The sequence below is a fragment of the Neoarius graeffei genome, chromosome 16 (assembly GCF_027579695.1).
Source record: "Neoarius graeffei isolate fNeoGra1 chromosome 16, fNeoGra1.pri, whole genome shotgun sequence".
Lineage (NCBI taxonomy): Eukaryota > Metazoa > Chordata > Actinopteri > Siluriformes > Ariidae > Neoarius > Neoarius graeffei.
Window position 1 is genome coordinate 48,213,147 of NC_083584.1, and position 22,037 is coordinate 48,235,183.

The 22,037-nt window shown below is 42.3% G+C and overlaps 1 protein-coding gene across 4 annotated transcripts in view; it reads right to left on the reverse strand.

The window, feature by feature from the left end:
* The window catches only part of axin1 (axin 1), a 55,876-nt gene that overhangs the window by 19,057 nt on the left and 14,782 nt on the right, over positions 1-22,037 (reverse strand). For all 4 annotated transcript variants that reach the window (XM_060943095.1, XM_060943093.1, XM_060943094.1 and 1 more), the window contains exons 3-4: positions 7,215-7,355; positions 4,215-4,311 (exon numbers count right to left, since the gene is read on the reverse strand). In XM_060943095.1, the coding sequence (XP_060799078.1) occupies positions 4,215-4,311; positions 7,215-7,355 (238 nt within the window). The remainder of the gene's footprint in view (positions 1-4,214; positions 4,312-7,214; positions 7,356-22,037) is intronic.

A 22,037-nucleotide genomic window follows, 5' to 3' on the forward strand; every position in this document is an offset into this window, starting at 1 on the left:
AATACAGACCAAGAGAAACAAACGAGGAAATGTGCAGCCATAATGCTTATCCTATTCCAATGCAAATGTACCATTTGGATATGGGACAAAGTTTCGGCTTCTGTCCTCACATCGCAAAAAGATTATTTGAATTTGACTAGCATCTTTAATTTTATTAGCATCTCTCTGTATCATGGGGATTCGAGTGAAGTTTCATCCAGTACATGAAATTCCTTGCTTACAAATGTCTGAATTAGTAACTCGCCAGACTGAATGACAAAATCCTTCCCACGCCATGTGGCGCATAGGGCGGCGCCGATCTCCATTTCCGTAGCCCTCAGCCTCTCGCCTATTACATAGCTAGGGTTACAGTGGGGGCCAGTCCTCTGGTAACCGCAAGAGTTTGACTCCCCACTCGCATCTGTATTGCAGCGTGCCTTGCCAGTCGGCAGTAGGTACCATTTTTATGATGGTCTTTGGTATGACCCGACTGTGAGTAGAACTCGCGATGTCTCGATCGAGAGGCGGACACGCTTACCACGAGTTGGCCGAGTGGTTAGACTGAATGACAAGTTATCTTTTAATGCTTAAACACAAATGGTTAGTTTATTATAATAAAGACGACCAGTTGAAATAGTTTTGTTTGGAGTGGCGTGTCACGTCACATTGCGACTTTTGAGTAGCACCGTGAACATGGGTGTGCGCCTGTGAAGTTTGAATTCAAGTCCTCTCCCACAAAGTTTGACCAATCCAGTCCGCTCCTACGGTTATTTTATTATTATTTTTTTAATTGTATCTGCCTGCGATCAAAGCCCTTATTGGCAAGTCTCGCCGCTCAGCAGCCATATTTGTAACGCACCTGGGCAGTTATTACAGGCCAACAGGATCAGACCCCTATCTAAACGAACAGGAAGTGAACCATAACTGCACTTTCAATGGCCACTAGGACATAAATTGCATGTACAGAATCACCAATCAAAAGTGATAAAACCACTTAAAACGTTTGGTGACTCTGCCCCAAAATAAGGTTTAAAAAGGGTTTCCCCTCCCATGTGTTATAATTCTACTACGCATACGCCTGCTACACGTGCAACTACGTGCTTGTGTCAACATGTTTGGCTTTGCACATTTCCTGGTTTTGCAGATGATTGGCTTTTTAGGGAGGGGGCAGGATATGTGCATACAATGGCCACCTTTGGCGTTACAGACTTGTCATAAATTTCTATTCAGGATTATTTAAATGGTTTATAAATGTCTCTGCTGTGACAGAATCAACTAGGGTTGTTAGAATATATCTCAAAATCTAAAATCATTTAAACCACAGTGATTACTGAAGATATATAAATGAATTTCGTAAGCACGTCCCAGTCATACAAGCAAACTGTACATTTGCATATTCATTAACATGGCCTTTCATTATTCTGCAAACTTCATATCGACCTTCCTGCATTAAAAACTGATGCGCCCAATGAGCTTCCTTCAGTTAAATGATTTACAATAATTCCTGAAATTGGATAAGCTTCAACAGAGACTCTGCTGCGATATGTGAGGTGAGTGGCGATTGTGCTAGCAGAAAGGTTGGACACTTTTTGCTCAGTTTTATCAGTGCGTCTACTAGGGGTCAACCGATAATCGGCCTGGCCGATATATCGGGCCGATATTCTGCATTTTTAGGGTTATCGGTATCGGCCATAATTTCCACCGATATGCCGATAACATGCCTTTTTGCAGCCATTTCATTCCTAACGCGACTGTCACTGCGTGTCCTTTCCTGCACTCGCCTCTCTGAGTTCAAGAATACGGTCCCGCCCACGACATCTGATTTGTTTGGCACAAGAGATATAGCCAATCAACACGTGTAGCTAAACGCTGTGAACTGTTTCAAGGCGGCCGTACAGGCACTCGGGCAGAAGCGGCACAAGGGATACAGCCAATCAACACGCGTAGCTAAACGCTGTGAACTGTTTCAAGGCGGCCGTACGGGCACTCGGGCAGAAGCAGATCCCACTTCAAGGTAAGGACATGCTGCTTTTGCCACAATAAGTCACAAACACACAAGTTGCAAAAGCACAACATCATTATATGTTTACATTCTTCATCTACTACTCGTTAAAATTGTCCATTTGCATCTGTGTAGCCAGGCAAACTTAGCTTATGGAAGGAAGCACTTGAATTAGCCTACAACCAACTAGTCTCGCTGAAACTACATGTAATGCTTCCTTCACTACAATATAAATCCTCCTAAATTGGGAATATTAGGCTTGGGCATTAAAAGCATTAGAATGTAGATGGTTACTTGTTAAGTTGTTACATAATAGGGAGTGATAGCCTACTTTATGTTTGATTTTACTTTTTAAAAAATGCTGCAGGCAGCTCCCTACACTTGATTTGTTATTTAAAAACTACTTGAAGTTGGTAAGTCTTACTTAGTTCTTAGTGTAAAAGAATCCAGAGTGTATTTTCATTTATTTTCCACTGAAAATGGTGAGCTGTAATATAGTAGGGAGTGATTTATTTTTTTATTGGTGAATATTTATTTTATTTCTCATTTTATTCTAACTAATGTTTGACTTTACTGTACAAATGCTGCTGGCATCTCCCTGCACAAAATTTCATGTTCAATTTTACAATTAAACATACATTTCATGGATATGAAGGTCTGTGTCAGTGTGTGCCATGTTTAATTTCATGTGAATTATAATGTTTACATTTATCGGTTGCACATATCGGTTATCGGCATCCCAATTCCATAATAATCGGTATCGGTCCTGAAAAAAAAAAAAAAAAAACACATATCGGTCGATCCTTAGCATCTACATTTCAGATTATGAATAGATCGCCTGTCATCCTAATTCATCTGTGGTGGGATTCAGAACAAGTACACGGTTAGGTCATTGAGGTGAGCCCATGACTGAAGTGCATTATATTTAAACATGAAATAAAAACTTGTTTTTACAAAAGTCCCCCCCCCCAAAAAAAAATTCTCTTGTTGTTGAGCCCAACTGTCCTCCAAACTAGTCCCGTGCACCTAATGATCTGTTCATCCCTACCACTTCATGTCTGTAAATCATAGTCAAAATATATGGACCGGACCATCACACCCAAATATATGCCTTCTCCAAACTGTTTCCACAAAGTTTGATGCAGAGTTTTCTACAATGTCTGTGTATGCTGTAGCATTACAATTTCCCTTCACTAGAACCAAGCTCCAAACCTGTTCCAGCATCACAATGCCCATACACAAAGTGAGCTCCATGAAGACAAGGTTTGCCGAGGTTGGCGCAGAAGAGCTTGAGTGTCCTGCACAGAGCTCTGACCTCTACCCTACTGAACACCTTTGGGATGAACTGGAACACAGACTGCACCCCAGACCTCCTCACCTGACATCAGTGCCTGACCTCATTAATGCTCTTGCAGCTGAATCCCCACAGCCACGCTCCAAAATCTAGTGGAGCTTATTATAATAGCAAAAGGGAATAAATCTGGAATGTAATGTTCAAAAAGCACATACAAGTGTGATGGTCAGGTGTCCATAAAGTTTGTTTGTTTTAACATAGGCTTTGTGCTCAGATCAGTAAAGAAATCAGATCTGTTTAGATTTTGCTGCTGTTATTCTTGGAATGTGTGGTTTGCTCAAGAAAAGAAGAGCGCCACCTCGACCAAACTGAACCAAAACGTGTACAAGAACATCCTATTTTGATGTACAGTATGAACCACTGTAGTCCTAATTATCTGCCAGATACTGACGGGTGTTTCGACTTAACATAGGACAATGTGGCATTGCAGCTCATTATTACTGAATAGATTCCTACAACATGTTTACATGTTTGGTTAAAACTTGATGGACTGCAAATGTCCCCTTGTTCTTTATATGATGGGTGAAGGCTCCAATTAGGTTGAAATGAGGAAGCCCAACCATCAGAGACGAGTCTTCATGGGCAGACATGAAGAGAGCATCAAGCATGCTTCAGACAGCGCTCACATACACACATTCTCTCTCGCTCCCCCCCATCAGCTATTCACCAGCGCATGATCAAAGCCCCCTCCCCTCACACCACTGTGCATCTTAAGAAAGCACATTCATTTCAGGGGAGGCAGGGAGAAGACAGAAAGGAGAATGTCAAAAAAGGAAAGAGGCATTTGTGCATGGGACAGACACATGGGGGAAAGAGAGCAAAAGGTAAAACGACTGTAGTGTGTGAGAGTCAACAAGGCCTTGTTTAAAGGGTACTTACAGGAATATGAGGTAGTGGCACTCGCCCATTAGCTTTGGCACTTTCGTGCATCTCGCGTCGAGATTGTTTACGGTATCTATAAGGAGGAACTCCATCTCTAATGAGAGACAAACATGGGTTTTTGAATTAATCTATAAAATATTCATAAGCAACATTGCACTACGCTGACACAGAAATACAGCAGGTTTAGCATGGTATACTTAACCACATCTGGAACTGGTACCTTAGAAATAAATACATAATGTACACTACCGTTCAAAAGTTTGGGGTCACTTTGAAATTTCCTTATTTTTGAAAGAAAAGCACTGCTCTTTTCAATGAAGATCACTTTAAACTAATCAGAAATACACTCTATACATTGCTAATGTGGTAAATGACTATTCTAGCTAAATTCCACTAATGCCCTGTCCACACGGCAACGGATTCAGGTGAATCTGATAAAATTGTTTATCGTTTCGGCCTGGCGTCCACACGGCACCGGCGTTTTGGGTGCCCCAAAACGAAATCTTTGGAGAACGGATTCCAGAGTGGAAAAATCTGGCAACGGCGCCGTTGTGAAGTCGTCTGGATGAGTAGAACGGATTTGTTTACGATGACGTCACAACCACATGACAATCCCACCAGCAAAAATAGGGGGAAAAAAAAAAAAAAGGAGCGATCTCACCCCTTCAGATGTTGGTTTAAGTCCGACAATACATTCCTCAAAATGGGCGTAGAAGAACAAAGTAATCCATCAACGTGTAGCATTCAATTTATTCCGGACCATTAAAGAATTCTGGAGGATATCAGAATGTTGGCGTACTGGCTTCCATCTACCCCCGTTCATTCCTCTTTCCGCGTCTCCATTCAAAAAACGAGCACGCGATTTAAAGGGATTATAGCCATAGGACAGGGAGTGAGAAGGTGTGCGCGTGTGACAGTGAAGAACCTAGGCTCACGGTCGCCCTGAATTTCTCTTAAAGTGAAGGCAGAAGAACGTTCAGCGCCTGGCCAGGCTTCTATGTATTAATTTACATAGACGTTTTAATATGAAATATAAATAAGTGTCGTAGACAATAGATACTATTTTACGCTACTGACTAATAATCAAAACTTTATGTGGCTGATGCTACAGAAGAAGGGGTTTATGCGCATGCGTCTACTTCTATTGTTCTGGTGTCTCCGATGGGATCGTCTTACAGCGCACGTAGAGGTGTGGCATGTGTATTGCATCGTTTTCAGCAAGCGTTGCGTTGCCATATGAACCTGATATTTTACTGATCCGTTGCCCATGTGGACGCGATATTTAAAAAAAAAAAATCTCGTTGCCGTTGTCGTGTGGATGTAGCCTAAATGTCTGGTTTTTGGTGCAATATCTCCATAGGTGTATAGAGGCCCATTTCCAGCAACTCTCACTCCAGTGTTCTAATGGTACAATGTGTTTGCTCATTGCCTCAGAAGGCTAATGGATGATTAGAAAACCCTTGTACAATCATGTTAGCACAGCTGAAAACAGTTGAGCTCTTTAGAGAAGCTATAAAACTGACCTTCCTTTGAGCAGATTGAGTTTCTGGAGCATCACATTTGTGGGGTCGATTAAATGCTCAAAATGGCCAGAAAAATGTCTTGACTATATTTTCTATTCATTTTACAACTTATGGTGGGAAATAAAAGTGTGACTTTTCATGGAAAACACAAAATTGTCTGGGTGACCCCAAACTTTTGAACGGTAGCGTAAACCGACTGAAAACAAAAATACAGCAAACACAAAACAGCTGACCAAGGAGTATACCCCTCCATCAAGCTTCATACCTTCAAATACAAAATGTGAATGCAAAAGCTAGTCTGACATTTTTAACATATTCGACAGATTCATTCAAATTCAACAGGTGTGACATAAAACAGAGTCAGAATGATCCCCCCCCCTCCGTTATGTTGCAGACAGCAAGTGCATGCCTGTCTGAATTATGAAAGCAGCAGCCTGCCATTCCTGGAGCTGCGTGGATGTGGGACCCTCTATGCCATGGTCCTGGGGAGCCTTTTATCCCCCTGGGTACACCGTGTCCCGCTGTGCCTCCACACCTCTACAGCCTCTAATCTAACCCACTTCAGGACACACGTTTCTTCCCTACTTCACTGCCTTTCATGTTTCTTTTAACATGGTTCCCCAGTGCTATATCTGAACTTAGACACTGGGAACGTGATATCCTTTTCTCTTGCTGTGTATCCGTGTCCTCGTTCACCTCCCTAAATGGAAACATACTTCCTGCCGAGATGGAAGAACTCAGAAGTGCTAAACGATAGCATGTGTTCAGCGATGGGTGCCCATGAATACAGGGGTTACAGAAAACTCGCTGATTGTTATAGCGTTTTTGAAACGTATAGTACAGACTGATAATGGAAAAAATGCGTTGTATTGCATTTTTTGATCCAAATTCACAGTCATACTGCTGCCTCGGAGACAAACATAAATCCAACCTTTAGTATTTGCATGTATTCAAGATCCTTAGAGATGTGGGACTTAAAGCCTGATCTGCCGTCAGGATTTCATTTTCAGTCCTTTCTCAAACCTCTATATGATCCATACAATGTAAGGGACAGACCCTTTAAGTTCAGGAAGGATAATTTAAAGGAAGACAAAGTCAATGCCTTCAGATTAGAGACTACAGAAGCCCAATTACAGCTCAATTGTAAGCTCTGTAATTAGTCTAAGTAATGGCATTTCGAGGCTTTTGCTTGGGTGGGTAACGAGCAGATGGCGGCCACCTCGGAGGAAGCCTGGTTCATTTCTGGTCCCACAGAAGTGCCGGAGATGCTGCTCGGTGATCGGCCGCAACTCTGAACACCCCTCGTAGGAAATCTGCTGCAGTGATGAAGGGGTATCGTGATGCTTGTGGCACTGCTTCTGATACCAGTCTGAGAGGTCGGGAAACCCAGATGATCTGACTCACTTGCAACTCAGTAAAAACATCTACATGTACTTTTGAGGATGAATCCATATGGATATTAATGTGCACATACACACTGCTATCTGTTAGGGAGAGGGTATCTGCGTCACTGGACATGCTCTGCTGTTCGCTGTCATTGGCACTGGTGGCCGGTGCCATCGCGTAGCCAGTGTTGACGTAGTAAGGGTTGAACGGCTCCTTCCACGACCCGTGTCTACAAGATGGAACAGAGACAAAAGATGATTAGTTTTTGAAAAAGCCTACAGCTTTACATTCACGCAAACAAAAGCAAAGCAATTTCAGGTCCGCTTCATTAATGAAGACATTTTCCCTGTGTTCCTTTAACCATACGCACGTCCCAACAAGCCCAAAGCACATGTACGCACTGGCACAGTCAATCAAATCAACTCGATGCAGAAGAAGCCCAGATTTTAGCCTAAACATTTTCTCAAACACTTATTCAATGGAAATTCCAAGGTAGCAGGCAGACGACTTGAATTTTAATAAGTGGATGCATTTAGCAGCTACAAAGACAAAAGATATTAAGAAAAATGCAAAAAGCTGCTCTATACTAATGGTAATGGAAGAAACATGAGACTTATGGTGGTTTTGCCTTCTCTGGCAGGCTAATGCATAGTGCAAGTGCTGCTAAAATTTGAAGTACTTTTGAAACCTCGGGTCTATGGAGATTGGGGAACAGAGATTAATTAAAAGCGCCATACAAAAAGGACTGACGTCTTGGACGCAGCATTTGTGTCAGATTTTGGGAGACTGCTGCCAACTTTGGTTGATGCCGGACAGTATTTAATGTGAGGTTTTCAAATCACGGTAATTAACTGCAGTTCTAATGATAGTCTTACAGTTTCAAGTTTTAATTAACAAATCTGGATTTTTATCTTAAAACCGTTTCATCCCGACAGGATAAGGTATAAATCAGCCATTACATGTCAGCCCTGAAAGGTCATATCAGCTACAGCTAGCACCAAGACTGATGCTCCTGAATTAAGCATGAACTCTATCTTCATCTCATCTCATTATCTCTAGCTGCTTTATCCTGTTCTACAGGGTCGCAGGCAAGCTGAAGCCTATCCCAGCTGACTACGGGCGAAAGGCGGGGTACACCCTGGACAAGTCGCCAGGTCATCACAGGGCTGACACATATGCCGCTTTTCCACTACCAACGCGGCTGAGTCGGGCTGAGCCGTGCCGTGCTGAGTCGAGCTGAGTGGGGCTGTTGGAGTTGCATTTCGACTACAACCACGCTGAACCGTGCTGGCTGGAAGTGGGTGGACACATTGGGTGGAGTTAGCGAAAGTGGGTGGACGTCACGTGATGTCGTTAGGCGGCGCAAACAGTGACATCAGTGACCTTTTAAGCGGTAGTCTCATGACCCGGATAGTAAACAAACATGGAGGACATGGAGTCGTTAGTGTTGCTGGTCTTGGTGCTGTGGCTTGTTGTCACCGACAACGCCAACAGATACTGGCAAGAGCGTATAGATGAGGCGAGGCGCATAAGGCTTCAGAAATTCTCGTAACTCGTAATTATTCTTCTTCCGGGTTTACGGTGTTTACAGATCCCAGCGTGCTCGCGGGGCGTGTGTGGGCATGTGAGGACACTCCTCCTCACCAATCAGTGCACAGGGGAGTGTCTCCTCACGCCCCTAGCCCCACTTGGCTCGGTTTGGCTCGCTTCAGCCCCACTCCAAAACCGTGCGAGTTTTGGGTGCTAAGCAGGGCTGAAGCGAGCTGAGTCGTGCTGCTCTGAGGTAGTCGAAACGCGAGCCGTGTCGGGCTGAAGTGAGCTGAAGTGAGCTGAAAAAGGGTAGTGGAAAAGGGCCAATAGACACAGACAACCATTCACACTCACATTCACACCTACGGTCAATTTAGAGTCACCAGTTAACCTAACCTGCATGTCTTTGGACTGTGGGGGAAACCGGAGCACCCGGAGGAAACCCACGCGGACACGGGGAGAACATGCAAACTCCACACAGAAAGGCCCTCACCGGTCACATGGCTCGAACCCGGACCTTCTTGCTGTGAGGCGACAGCGCTAACCACTACACCACCGTGCCGCCGAACTCTGTCTTATTCATGATTTTGAATTTCTAATAAGCTTGGTCATTTGTACTTCTTATGTAACATTCTAAGACTGAAGGACTCAGTGGGGTTTTGTTATTTAATAGCCAAAGTGTAAAGAGTTATTGACACTAGGACTTATTACTGTACGTTGTCACAAATACATCATTGTCTGCACTTGTCAGTAAAGGAGGCCAATAATTAAAGCAGGTTTCAAATGTACTATATTTACAACAACCATTGTTGTCTTGTGGTTGTGAATTAAATGCATCTACTATGCAAGAGTGGGTGTATAACAAGTCCTTAATTTCACATTTTATAAAATCGTCTGTGGTCTGCAAAGACAATATAATTATACAAACTAGGCCAGCATGCTCACAACAGGAAATTCTGGGATCATGTACAGCACCAGGAAGTTATTTATTTTAACACTGCAATAATTACACAAGACATCAGCATTAAGCACTGCAAAGTTGTCATCTGTGGTTTAACTGGTCGTGTGTATGTGAGATTTCAGAGCTGGAGCGCAATTCGATTTTTCTGACTTTAAGGACTAATAACCACTGCAACGAGCAGATCGATATCAACACTGAAACAAGTCCTTCAGCATGTGGTTAAATTTTTTACATTTACCGTGCACACTGCTTAGTAACTAAGCGGGGCTTTATGCTTATTGATCGGACAACTTCAGCATCCTTGTAGAAGAATGCAAGGTTGACATTCAACCTTTTTGGTACGTTTGGTTTATTTATTTTTTGATATTATTGTATCTCTAACAAGTACACGCACAACGAGGCAGCGCTGCTGTACATGAGGCTTATTTTCTGTTAAAGGTAGACTGCCTTTCATATTTTTTTTCCAAGCATAGGTCATAAAAAGACTTTTCCATGACACCCAATTATATTCCTTTAGTGGACCGAAAGCTACTGAATTTATTTAAAAAAAAAAAAAAAAAAATCACAGACTTCCAATTTTATTTGTCCCCCCCCCAGTAGAACAATTAATGAATTTAGGGCCACATGGCCCTAAATTCTCCGCTATTTTTTCCTGCTTCACCATGACCCAATTCAAGATACTAATGTCATGCATCACACGGTGGGCTTTCCCCATTCACACAAGGCATTGTGGGAGACAAATTTGAAACAGGAGAGAAAAACGGAGGACGTGAATGAGACATGAAAGACCGACTACAGTAATGGAAAGCAAGATATGTTGAAGGAAAGGACCAAACTAATAAATATCGGCAGTCAGCGAGCACCTCGGTGTGATCAGTTGTTCATTTAGCGGCAGAATGATGTAACTGTCAGTGCATGGTCAAAGGTAAACCTGCGCATGCACACATGGACTACTTCTGTCTGCTTGATTGTGCGAAGCAGGCGATTTCATGCACATTATTTGCTAACGAATCCCCTCGAATTAAATAACTTCCCAGCCACAGAATGGCCTGATATTTTGTCAGATATTACAGGAATAAATGTTTTTTTTCGCGGTCCAAATCCTGCGCTCTGATTGGCTGGCGAGCGGGTCTCTTCCTACGGTACGGACCCCAGTTACGGACCTCTGGCGACTCACTCGTTCACAACAAACATGGTAGCATTTTTTGTCAACATTTATATCTTTTTTTTTTTAATAAGATTTATAAGATTATCCAAAATCTTATACATTTTTGCCAGCATTTCTCAGGAGAATAGCATTAATTTTACAGCATGGATAGCGATAACGGCAGTGTTCACAGCGAAAGCGAGTTTTACTACCCTGAGGAAGAAGAAATAAAAGAAAACATTTCAGGAGAAAGCTAAAAACCTCGAACTGTTGCTAACGGCGAGCAAAAACATGGCTGAATCCTGAATGACTCCTATTTGTATAAATAGGGGACTACATAGGCGGCAAAATGTAGTTTTTTCCTGCCATGGAAGTGCACTTGTATACCGAGGACAAAGCAATTTGCATTACAGCCGTGAATGAGGATTCAAAATGGCGGCTCGGCTCGGTTTTCCCTTTCGGGTGCTCTCGTTTTCTGTTAGAATTTGGTAAAGAAAAAAATTAATTATTATTTACCAGCTTAAGGTCGGTCCGTATGGTGAAATACCGTGACCTCGGCCTTGAATACTGACCTCGGCCCAGAGGGCCTCGCTCAGTACTTTCAAGACCTCGGTCACGGTATATTATTATATGGACCTCCCAGCTGGTAAATAACATGTATCACAATGACCAAATTTAATCAATTTTATGAAATCGAAAGGACGTCTCGCTTTACAGATGCATTCCTTTAACATAAATGTACACACTACATGTTTGTGTGACCAGATGGAATCAATCATTGGGTTAGTGTTTTCTGAGCATGGAAAAGTTTGATAAATGACCATAATTTTGCAACAGTTGGACACCTGGACAAGACAAAATATGCAGTGGTTAATATGCATGGTTCAACCCCAGACATGATGACGCATGGACCATTTTTCATGTTGGCTACAAATGATTAAAAGATTCTGTAGTGGAAATCAGTGTATGGGCTCAGGAACACTTCAGAAAACCATCGTCTGTGAAAACTTCATTACTGCATCCACAAATGCAAGTTAAAACCAGATATAAACAATATCCAGAAACACCGCCACCTTCTCTGGGCCCGAGCTCTTTTACGATGGACTAAGGTGAAGTGGAAAATTGTCCCAAGGTCTCATGAATCAAAAGTAGAAATTATTTTTAGAAAATCATGGACACCACATCCTCCAGGCTAAAGAGGAAAGGGACCATCTGGCTTGTCATCAGTGCACAGTTCAAAAGCCAGCATCTGTGATCTGGGAAGACATCACTAATGCTGAGTGATATATACACACATGTTTCAGAGCAATATACTGCCATCCAGACAAAATCTTTTTCAGGGAAGGCCTTCATTCTTTCAGCAAGTCAATGCCAAACCGCTTTCTGCACATATTAAAACTGCATAGCTCCATAGTAAGAGAGTCCAGGTGCTAAACTGACCTGCCTGCAGTCCAGACTTGTCTTACATTTAAAATATCTGGCACATTACGAAGCACAAAATATGGCAAAGGAGACCCCGAACTGTTGAACAGTTGAAACTGTAGATCAGGCAAGAATGGGATGACATTTCTCTTGCAAAACTACAGCAATTGGTTTCCTCAGTTCCCAAACATTTACAAAGTGTTGCTAAAAGTAGAGGTGATGCAATACAGTGGTAAACATGCCCCTGTCCCAACGTTTATTTTTTTTTTCTTAAACATTTGCTGGCATCAAATTCAAAATAAGAATATCCTTAAAAATTCTTAGTTTCCACATTTGATACATGTCGCCTTTGTACTATTTTCAATTAAATATGGAGTTTGTTATTTGCAAATCGCATTCTGTTTTTATTCAAGTTTTACACAACATCCCAACTTTTTTTTGGAATTGGGGTTGTAGATAAAGGCATAGGACCTCTACTAATTATATATTAATAAATCAGATTTTACTGATGAAAAGATGTTGGATACGACGCATCCCAATTTCATCCCAAATTGCATCCAGTGCACACTTTTATAAAATCAGGGCAAGCACATAATGATGAGGCAGGTCAACACAATCAGATTTTCAGTACAGAAACATAATACAACAGTGCAAGGAGTGGAACACTAGTATATATCTGAACTTTATACACTTCAAAAAGGCTTTTGATAGTGTAGACAGGAAATTATTATAGAGAATCATGAAGCTGTTCAGGGTCCCAGATAAAATCAACATAATCCTGACATATATATAATGGGTATGAATGTGCTCTGAGACACGATGGAAGAGAATCAGATTAGATCAAGATTACATCAGGAGTGCGCAAGACCTGTATCTTCTCACCTTTTCGACTCCCGATTGTGAGAGATTGGGTAATGAAAAGAGAAGGTCTGCAGCGAGATATGACGCAACATCTCGAAGATCTTGATTTTGCGGATGATATCACACTTCTTTCGTCAACTTACCAACATGCAGGGTAAGACATCTAAACTTACAGAGTCTGCAGAAACAGTAAGACACCAAGTAAATGTGAAGAAAAAAGATAAAATGTGAAGGACAATAAAACTGAGGTGAATGAAGAAGACCTAGAGGAGGCGAAACAGTTCTGATACTTTGGAAGCACTAACAAAGAAGGGTGGCATCATGGAAGGAGTAAAGGTCAGAATCAGGAAGGAAAATGGGACATATACTAGGACTTAAAGGAACAGTCCACCGTACTTCCATAATGAAATATGCTCTTATCTGAATTGAGACGAGCTGATCCGTACCTCTCCGAGCTTTGCGCGACCTCCCAGTCAGTCAGACGCGCTGTCACTCCTGTTAGCAATGTAGCTAGGCTCAGCATGGCCAATGGTATTTTTTGGGGCTGTAGTTAGATGCGACCAAACTCTTCCGCGTTTTTCCTGTTTACATAGGTTTATATGACCAGTGATATGAAACAAGTTCAGTTACACAAATTGAAACGTAGCGATTTTCTATGCTATGGAAAGTCCGCACTATAATGACAGGCGTACTAACACCTTCTGCGCACTTCGGCAGCGAATTGATACGGAGCTGGCCGTGCCCGAAGAGGAGTGAAGGTATCAATGCGCTGTCGAAGTGCGCAGAAGGTGTTAGTACGCCTGTCATTATAGTGCGCACTTTCCATAGCATAGAAAATCACTACGTTTCAATTTGTGTAACTGAACTTGTTTCATATCACTGGTCATATAAACCTATGTAAACAGGAAAAACGCGGAAGAGTTTGGTCGCATCTAACTACAGCCCCAAAAAATACCATTGGCCATGCTGAGCCTAGCTACATTGCTAATAGGAGTGACAGCGCGTCTGACTGACTGGGAGGTTGCGCAAAGCTCAGAGAGGTACGGAGCAGCTCGTCTCAATTCAGATAAGAGCATATTTCATTATGGAAGTACGGTGGACTGTTCCTTTAAGAGTATATGGAACCTCAACAGCACATCAACAACGACCCAAATTCACCTGCATGTAAGCAATACAAAATTTGTGCTATTGTATGGGACTCAGACATGGAGAACCAAAAGGGAAGCCGAGATGAAAATGAGAGAATTTGAAGGAAAGTGCCTGTGAAACATGGCCGTGAAATAATAAACGGTCGTCAGAACAAATGAAAAACAGTCGAAGGAGATGGAACTAGCTGGGTCACGTGTTGCAGATGAAGACTAGGCATCCCAACAGAGCACTGTATTGGACACCAATGGGCAAACGTCACAGGGAACGACCAAAAGGAACATACAGAAAGTCCATAGAGGAGGAGATGCAGGAGAACAACAAGAACTGACAGATGGCACAAAACCAGGCTGTGTGTCTGAACACAGTGCATTACAGCTTGCTACGTATGGGTCTGTGTAGCCACAGAACGGTCAGAGTACCCGTGTTGAGCCCTGTCCACCACCTACAAGGAACATCAGAACTGGACCATGGGCCAATGGAAGAACACAGACTGGTCTGATGAATCACATTTTCTTTTTTACATCATATGGACAGCAGGGTGTGTGCGCATTGTTTACCGAGGAAAGAGATTGCTCCAGGATGCACTGTGTGAAGGTGGCAAACCGGTGGAGGCAGTGTGACGCTCTGGGCAAAGTTCTGCTGGGAAACCTTGGGTCCTGACATTCATACGGATGTCATTTTGACACGTACCGCCTACCTAAAAATTTCTGCAGACTGAGTACACCTGTTCATGGCAACAGTATTCACTAATGGCAGTGGCGTCTTTCAGCAGGATAATACACTCTGACACACTGTAAATATTGTTGACATGACAGTTAAAGGTTCTGTCTGCAGATCTCCAGGCCTTAAGGGGTCAGCGCTGTTTTGGTGGCACAAAGGGGACCTACGCAATATTAGACAGGTGATTTTAATGTTATGGCTAATCAGAGTGTGTGCGTGTTCATGTATACAGCACCAGTCAGAAGTAGGGATGGCGAAAACTAAAAAAAATCTTGACCAACCACCGAGCCTCATTAGCTGGTTAAAGTCGGTTAACCTAGGAGTTTAAACAGGGATGCAAACGGCACGCCTTTTGGCGGATGCCGCCTTTTTCACGGCTGAATCGTGCAGATCCGATTTTTTTTTTTAAGGGGGGGGCGTTGGAGTGTCTGAATAATTTCATCAGAGTAAATTCTGTATTAAAATTACTAAATAAGCAAATGCCGTTACAGTCTATGAAACATAGGAAGTACAAGTATGAGAAGAAAACAGTAAATCAGAAAGCTGCGCACGTTTGCGCGGAAGCTGCGCAGCTTTCGGATTTACTGTTTTCTTCTCATACTTCCTATGTTTCAACTGGGGCGGGAGGGCGGGACATGACTGAATGGGTGTTTGATTTGTCAGCTGTCGTCCTTACACTGCATGGCATGCCCCAAGCGTTTACAACACAGAATTCCAGGTTCTCCGCTCCAAAATCGGCAGCTTCAAAACGATTGATTTTTTTTTTTTTTAACCGACAACCAAAAAAAAAAAGTTAACCGGTAGACGTTGATTCAGTCAACCATCGGTCAAACGGTCATCGGTTAACATCCCTAGTCAGAAGTTTGTACACCCCTACTTTACCCATTCATAAGTTTTTCTGTATTTTCTACATTGTAGAATAATACTGAAGACATCAAAACGGTGAAATAACATCTGGAGCATACATGGAATTATGTAGTAAACAAAACGTGTTTCATATTTTAGATTCTTCAGCGTAGCCAGCGTTTTCCTTGAGGACATTTTTGCACACTATTGGCATTATCTTAACCAACTTCATGAGGCAGTCACCTGGAATGCTTTTCAATTAACAGGCATGCCTTGTCAAAAGTTAATTAGTGGACGAGTTTCTTGCCTTCTTAATGCATCCGAGATCAAATAGCAAATAATAAAAACACAAATAGCCCTAATCCACAACTGTAGTAATCCATATCATGTCAAGAATCGCTCAACTAAGGCCCTGTCCACACGGCAACGGATTCAGGTGAATCCGATAAAATTGTTTATCGTTTCGGCCTGGCGTCCACACGGCACCGGCGTTTTGGGTGCCTCAAAACGAAATCTTTTGAGAACGGGTTCCAGAGTGGAAAGATCTGGCAACGGCGCCGTTGCGAAGTCGTCTGGATGAGTAGAACGGATTTGTTTACGATGATGTCACAACCGCATGTGCTTCACGCCGGGTAGAAGTGTAATGAACTCGATGCGAGTTGTCAACATAACTTGGTTCATGAAACGCGCTTACAAAATATTTTCACTGTGAATATTTATTGTGTAATGGTGCAAAGTGAGAGAGTGAGAGTCAATCCCGCCAGCAAAAATAGGGAAAAAAAGGAGCGATCTCACCTCTTCAGATGCTGGTTTAAGTCCGACAATACATTCCTCAAAAAGGGCGTAGAAGAACAAATTAATCCATCAACGTGTAGCATTCAATTTATTCCGGACCATTAAAGACGCTGCCTTCGGGGGCGTCGTGGCTCAGGTGGATAAGGCGCCATACCATAAATCCGGGGACCCGGGTTCGATTCCGGCCCGAGGTCATTTCCCGATCCCTCCCCGTCTCTCTCTCCTGCTCATTTCCTGTCTCTACACTGTCCTATCCAATAATGAAGGTGAAAAAAAGCCCCAAAAAATCTTTTTTTTTTTTTTAAAGACGCCGCCTTCCGCATAGAATCATACGTCATCCTTGCCGCCATATTGGATGGGGCAAAGCGGAGAATAAAGATGCCTCATTCATGTGCTGCGTTTAACTGTACCAACAGGTTTGCCATCCAAACGAGATCACATGGGATTACCTTTCACAGGTGAGACTGGAAAAATACTTTTCATTGTATTTGGTCATTATAATGTAATTTTACGAACAGATTTTTCTGACTTTGTGGCTAATATGAAGTCTCGCGCATAATGGTTTATGCGCATGCGTCCTTACTTCTATTGTTCTGGTGTCTCCGAAGGGACCGTCTTACAGCGCCCCTAGAGGTGTGGCATGTGTATTGCATCGTTTTCAGCAAGCGTTGCGTTGCCATATGTACCTGATATAAGTAAGGAGAAATCAACAGTCCATCATTACTTGAAGACGTTAAGTGCCCATTCATCCATTATTTGCAGCCGCTTATCCTGTTCTACAGAGTCAAGCTGAAGCCTATCCCAACTAATTATGGGCCATGTCTTAATTAAAAAAAATAATAATAAAAACATTGAATTATAAGGTGCCCCCAGACTTCTGACTGGTACTGAGACAAAGACTTCTGAAATGTGTTCAAGCCAAGGACAAGAGCAGGGCAGGAGCAGGGTGTGATTGATGAGAAAACATGTTTCCGTGACAAACCCTGCTGTAAACACACACACACACACACACACACACACACATGGGGTAGGGCCAGAGATTTGACCTGGGTGGAGTGATGTGAATCAGTTACTGCTTTTTTTTTTTTTTAAACCATATATTAAAACATTCTGGAACTAACAGTTCCCTGGGAAGAGCGTCTCGAGGAGGCCAATGAGAGGAAAAGAGCCAAGTACCAGGAGCTGGTGGAGGAGTGCAGGGAGAGAGGTTGGAGAACCTTCTACGAGCCCATAGAAGTCGGCTGTAGGGGTTTTGCAGGGCGCTCCCTCTGCAAAGTCGTGAGCCGCTTGGGCATTGTAGGAGCAGCTAAGAAGAGGGCCGTTGCATCCGCAAGCGAAGCCGCAGAGAAAGCCACACGGTGGCTTTGGATTAAAAGGGGTGATCTGTGGACTGCTACTGGGACGCAAGTCGGGGCTTGATCAACCCCGGCTGGGTCGCCTGGGCGAGGGTGTATGATGTTGCGAGACCCGAAACACCCGAGTACCCCAGGATACATCACTGAGGATACGTCCCAGTGCATCCATGAGGTGTTTCTAGCATAGGTTATAATTATTTTCCTCAATGTTGCCCTACTTACAGTATTCATCAATTACATGACTCAAATCATAAAATTCTTATTTAATTATTAATAAGTTAACCATGATGTTCAGCCAAGACTAAGAGTCAACAGATTGATAACAGTTCAACTGCTGATAACAGGGTTATTAAAAGTGCCCTATTGTCCAAGCCCAATTCATAACCAAACGCTGATATCAGCATCACTGTAATACCTTCTATAATCATGATAACTACTGGAGACTCTTCGTGTGAATCACCATGGAACGTCCCGTGTGAATCACCATGGAATGTCCCGTGTTTTTTGACACCCTGTATTTTATTGATCCGTGATATAAAACCTTGTCTCCATTCCAGGAAAGTACAAGGGGAATAGCCACATGCCGTGTGAACCGTAGACATTATATTGAAGGAATTTGTTATGAGCCTCGCGCTAGGATGTGCGAGAGACTCAAGAAGGAGTGATGGGGAGGGGAGCGGAGCCGAGTTTACTGCAGCCTCCAGTGATTATTCCCAGCTCTCAGGCTCATCCTCAGCCTTCTAATGATTTGAGCAGCAGGCATGTCAATATTCACAGAGCCTGTGGAGAGCTGCTCCCTTGCCTTCAGCAACATCAAGCTCCTTGCCACTCCGTTCGATTCCTCAACAAACAGCAGCTCATAAAATCTACACAAGAGAGTGTCAGTATCATCACTCTGATTCCACATAAAAATCAATCAGGTTCTCTTTCTTGCAATTATTTAAGGGAAGCTTCCTTGGCAGCGCATTACAAATCCTCAAAGTGCCACCCAACACCACGAGAAAAGTGTGAAGTGTATTTGAGAAATCCATCATCCAGACTTCATCTTCTAAACTATTTTTTTGTTCCTCATTATCCTACGAGAAAAAATTTCTCGCTCTCTGTTATCCCATTTGCCAACACCTCAGGAGCTCCCAATAATCGAGGCATCAAAGGCATAACCATAAAGCGCAGGCACAGAAATGAGAAACATTCAGGTTACTCATCACATATTACGATTTTGCAATTACTGAGCATTCCAGCAACTATTAGAAGGTTGATCGAGTCCTGCCGAGTATGTATACAAGATATGCATTGTGTATGTCTGGCCACGCCCCTTTCAAAACCAAGTCAAGTGGTGCTAGTTGAGGGCCATTGATAGGACAATGGCATATTACACATGATCTCACAAAGTACCTGATTTACATCTACTGTAGTTTAAGATTCAGGGAGACTGTAGCTACACTGAAATGTTACTGTAAATGTATTCCAGTCTTTTGTCCAAAAAACTGAATATCTAACTGCTTCCCAGTGCAGCATTAAAGTGTAAAAAAAAAACAAAAAACGCCTACTCGCAAGACTTTTCCAGCTCCTCAAACTCGCATGCCATGACAACACAGTCTTAATTTTAAGTGGCAGATACACTGCAGCTTCACACTTTTTGCATTTAAAAGACCTTTTCACATACAAGAATCCAGAATTTAGCCATTTTAAATACACACTCAGGGTGCTTTCATACATGTAATGTTTAGTCTGAGTCGAACCCTGGTGCCGTTTCCTCTTTGGTGCAGTTCATTTGTGGAGGTGAGAACACAGTAATCAGACTCCGGTGCAGACCAAAATAACGGGTCTGAGATCATATTTGTGAGGTGTTCTGGATATGGTTCCAATCAAACTCTAGCACAGTTCGACTGAAGAGATTCTGAATCGGTCCATACAAAGGAAGTGAACCAAACGCACTGTGGGCTGTGTGTGGATGACTGTAGATACGAGCTGCTAAACTGGAGTCAGTGCACAGAGCCGTTAGCCTGGGAAATCCCATGCTGCTTTGCACAATCGTTCCGATCTGAAAAGACAGCATGGAAACTATGGTCTAAAGGCTCGCCTGAGTTAGGGAGCCAATCAGAGAGTGGGGAGGGGTGGAAAGACGGTGACGCGTACTACTCGACAAACGGAAGCTTGTAGTTTATTTGGGACTGTGTACGGATCACATTTAACATGGCGGCGAGCGATACGAACCAAACTTTCGATCAAGCTTTAGACACTGTTCTGAATAGTTTAGAGCGAAAGTTTGTTTTAAAAAAAGAACAGCGTTTGGCGTTACAGTCTTTCTTTGCCTCTTCATCGCTCTAACTACGTCACCGGGTACAACTGCCATGATTTGGCGTATACATAGCCCATGGCCAACGATAGACATTCGCAACGTCCAATAAACAGCCGTTGACAATCGTAAACCACACCTCCCCTACGAGAAATTCAATAGGCGGATTCCAGACCATATTTCACTTGTGATATGGTCTGGTGTTAACCAGACTACAGAGCCGTAGTTTCTAGCCGTGTAATGATTCACACAACTCACGATTTGATTCATAATTTTGGGTTCCCAATTCGAGTTTCCCCATAATAAATAATTTTTTTAAATAAATTTATTTAAAAAAATTATATATAAAAAATTTTATTTAAAAAAGTGTAAATAATTTTTATATATACACAATTTTTTTTTAAATAATTTGTTTGGGGGGGGGGGGGGGCTTTCCACCCCATTTTCTTAATTATTTACCCATATTTGTAAAGGTTGGAGTAAGATATATTAGCCTATTAAGTAAAATATTAATTTTATTAAAAACTATTTATTAATAACAAATAGGCCTTTTCTTAAACTTTTACGAACGTTTACTGCCTCCAATTGCTTCTCTTTTCTTTATCTTTTAGCAGTCTGCAAAAAGAGCTCCAATTTCTTGTTAAATCTATTTGTACAATCACAACAGCTCTTTACATTTTAGATCTTTGTGTTTTCGTGGCATCAGAGCTGTGTTACTTCTGCTTAAGGTGAAGTCAGTTATTATAGTCTGTCTAAAACAAATTGCAGCTACGAGAAACTAAGATTATGCATAATATTTTTCTTAATCAATTCAAATCAGTGTAAATTTATCACAATTTATCATTATATGCTTTGTAGTTTCTACAGAAATATGATGTATTCTGGAGATTTGGACTGATGAACAAAGAGTAAAACAGTGGATGTGATGCATAAAATATTTTTAAATCTGTAATTTCTACAATTATCTACCAATACGTTGAGTGTGTCTCATTGTCCATGAACTCAGCAAGCGTTTCCTCACATTTTTCCATCGTATTTCTGATCAATGTTTGAAGGGGTTTCATGAGTTTTCAGCCCTACACACACTCCAGTCTTTTTAACAAATCAAAGGCATCAATTTCACTCTAATTTGGACTCTGGATTAACAGGTGTGAAAGCACCCTTACACAGGCTTTGTTTTTGATTTACACATAAGACTGAACACTCAACCATCTGAGGTGCCAGTATCTGAACAATGAAATTGCCATGCAGCTAGGAGCCGCAATTTTCCTTCCATCGAAAATGTAGCATGAAAGACAAAAACCCATGTGTGGCAATATTCTGATGCGGTGATCAGGAAGCAAAAACGTTCAGTCCAACTCCAGTAAACTAACTGGTTTGGAATTTGACAGCACTACTGATGCTGCCTGAACAGTCATTTGTTTTGTAATTATAGCATGCAAAAAGCTCAATCAGGAGCAGGGCTTCCCAAAGAAAGAGCCAAAACTTCCCTGTCCATCAGGTTTCCAAGTCAAACTGTAAAATGTTTAGTGATAGCACAGCAACATTAAAAACACACGGAAATGCTTTCTGCTGTCACCAAGATTATCATGAACTGCATCTCAAAACACACACACACACACACACACACACACACACACACACACACACACACACACACCACTCAAACCTTACATTCAAAAGTATTTACGAATCGAAAAAATCCAGGAGACCAGGACACAAACCAGGTCTTTGGCACCAAGTCGGTAGTTGTTAGTACTCAACAACTGTCTAGAACAGCACGAGTATGTGATTTGAGACATAATGCTAGTTTGTTTAGAGGAGGT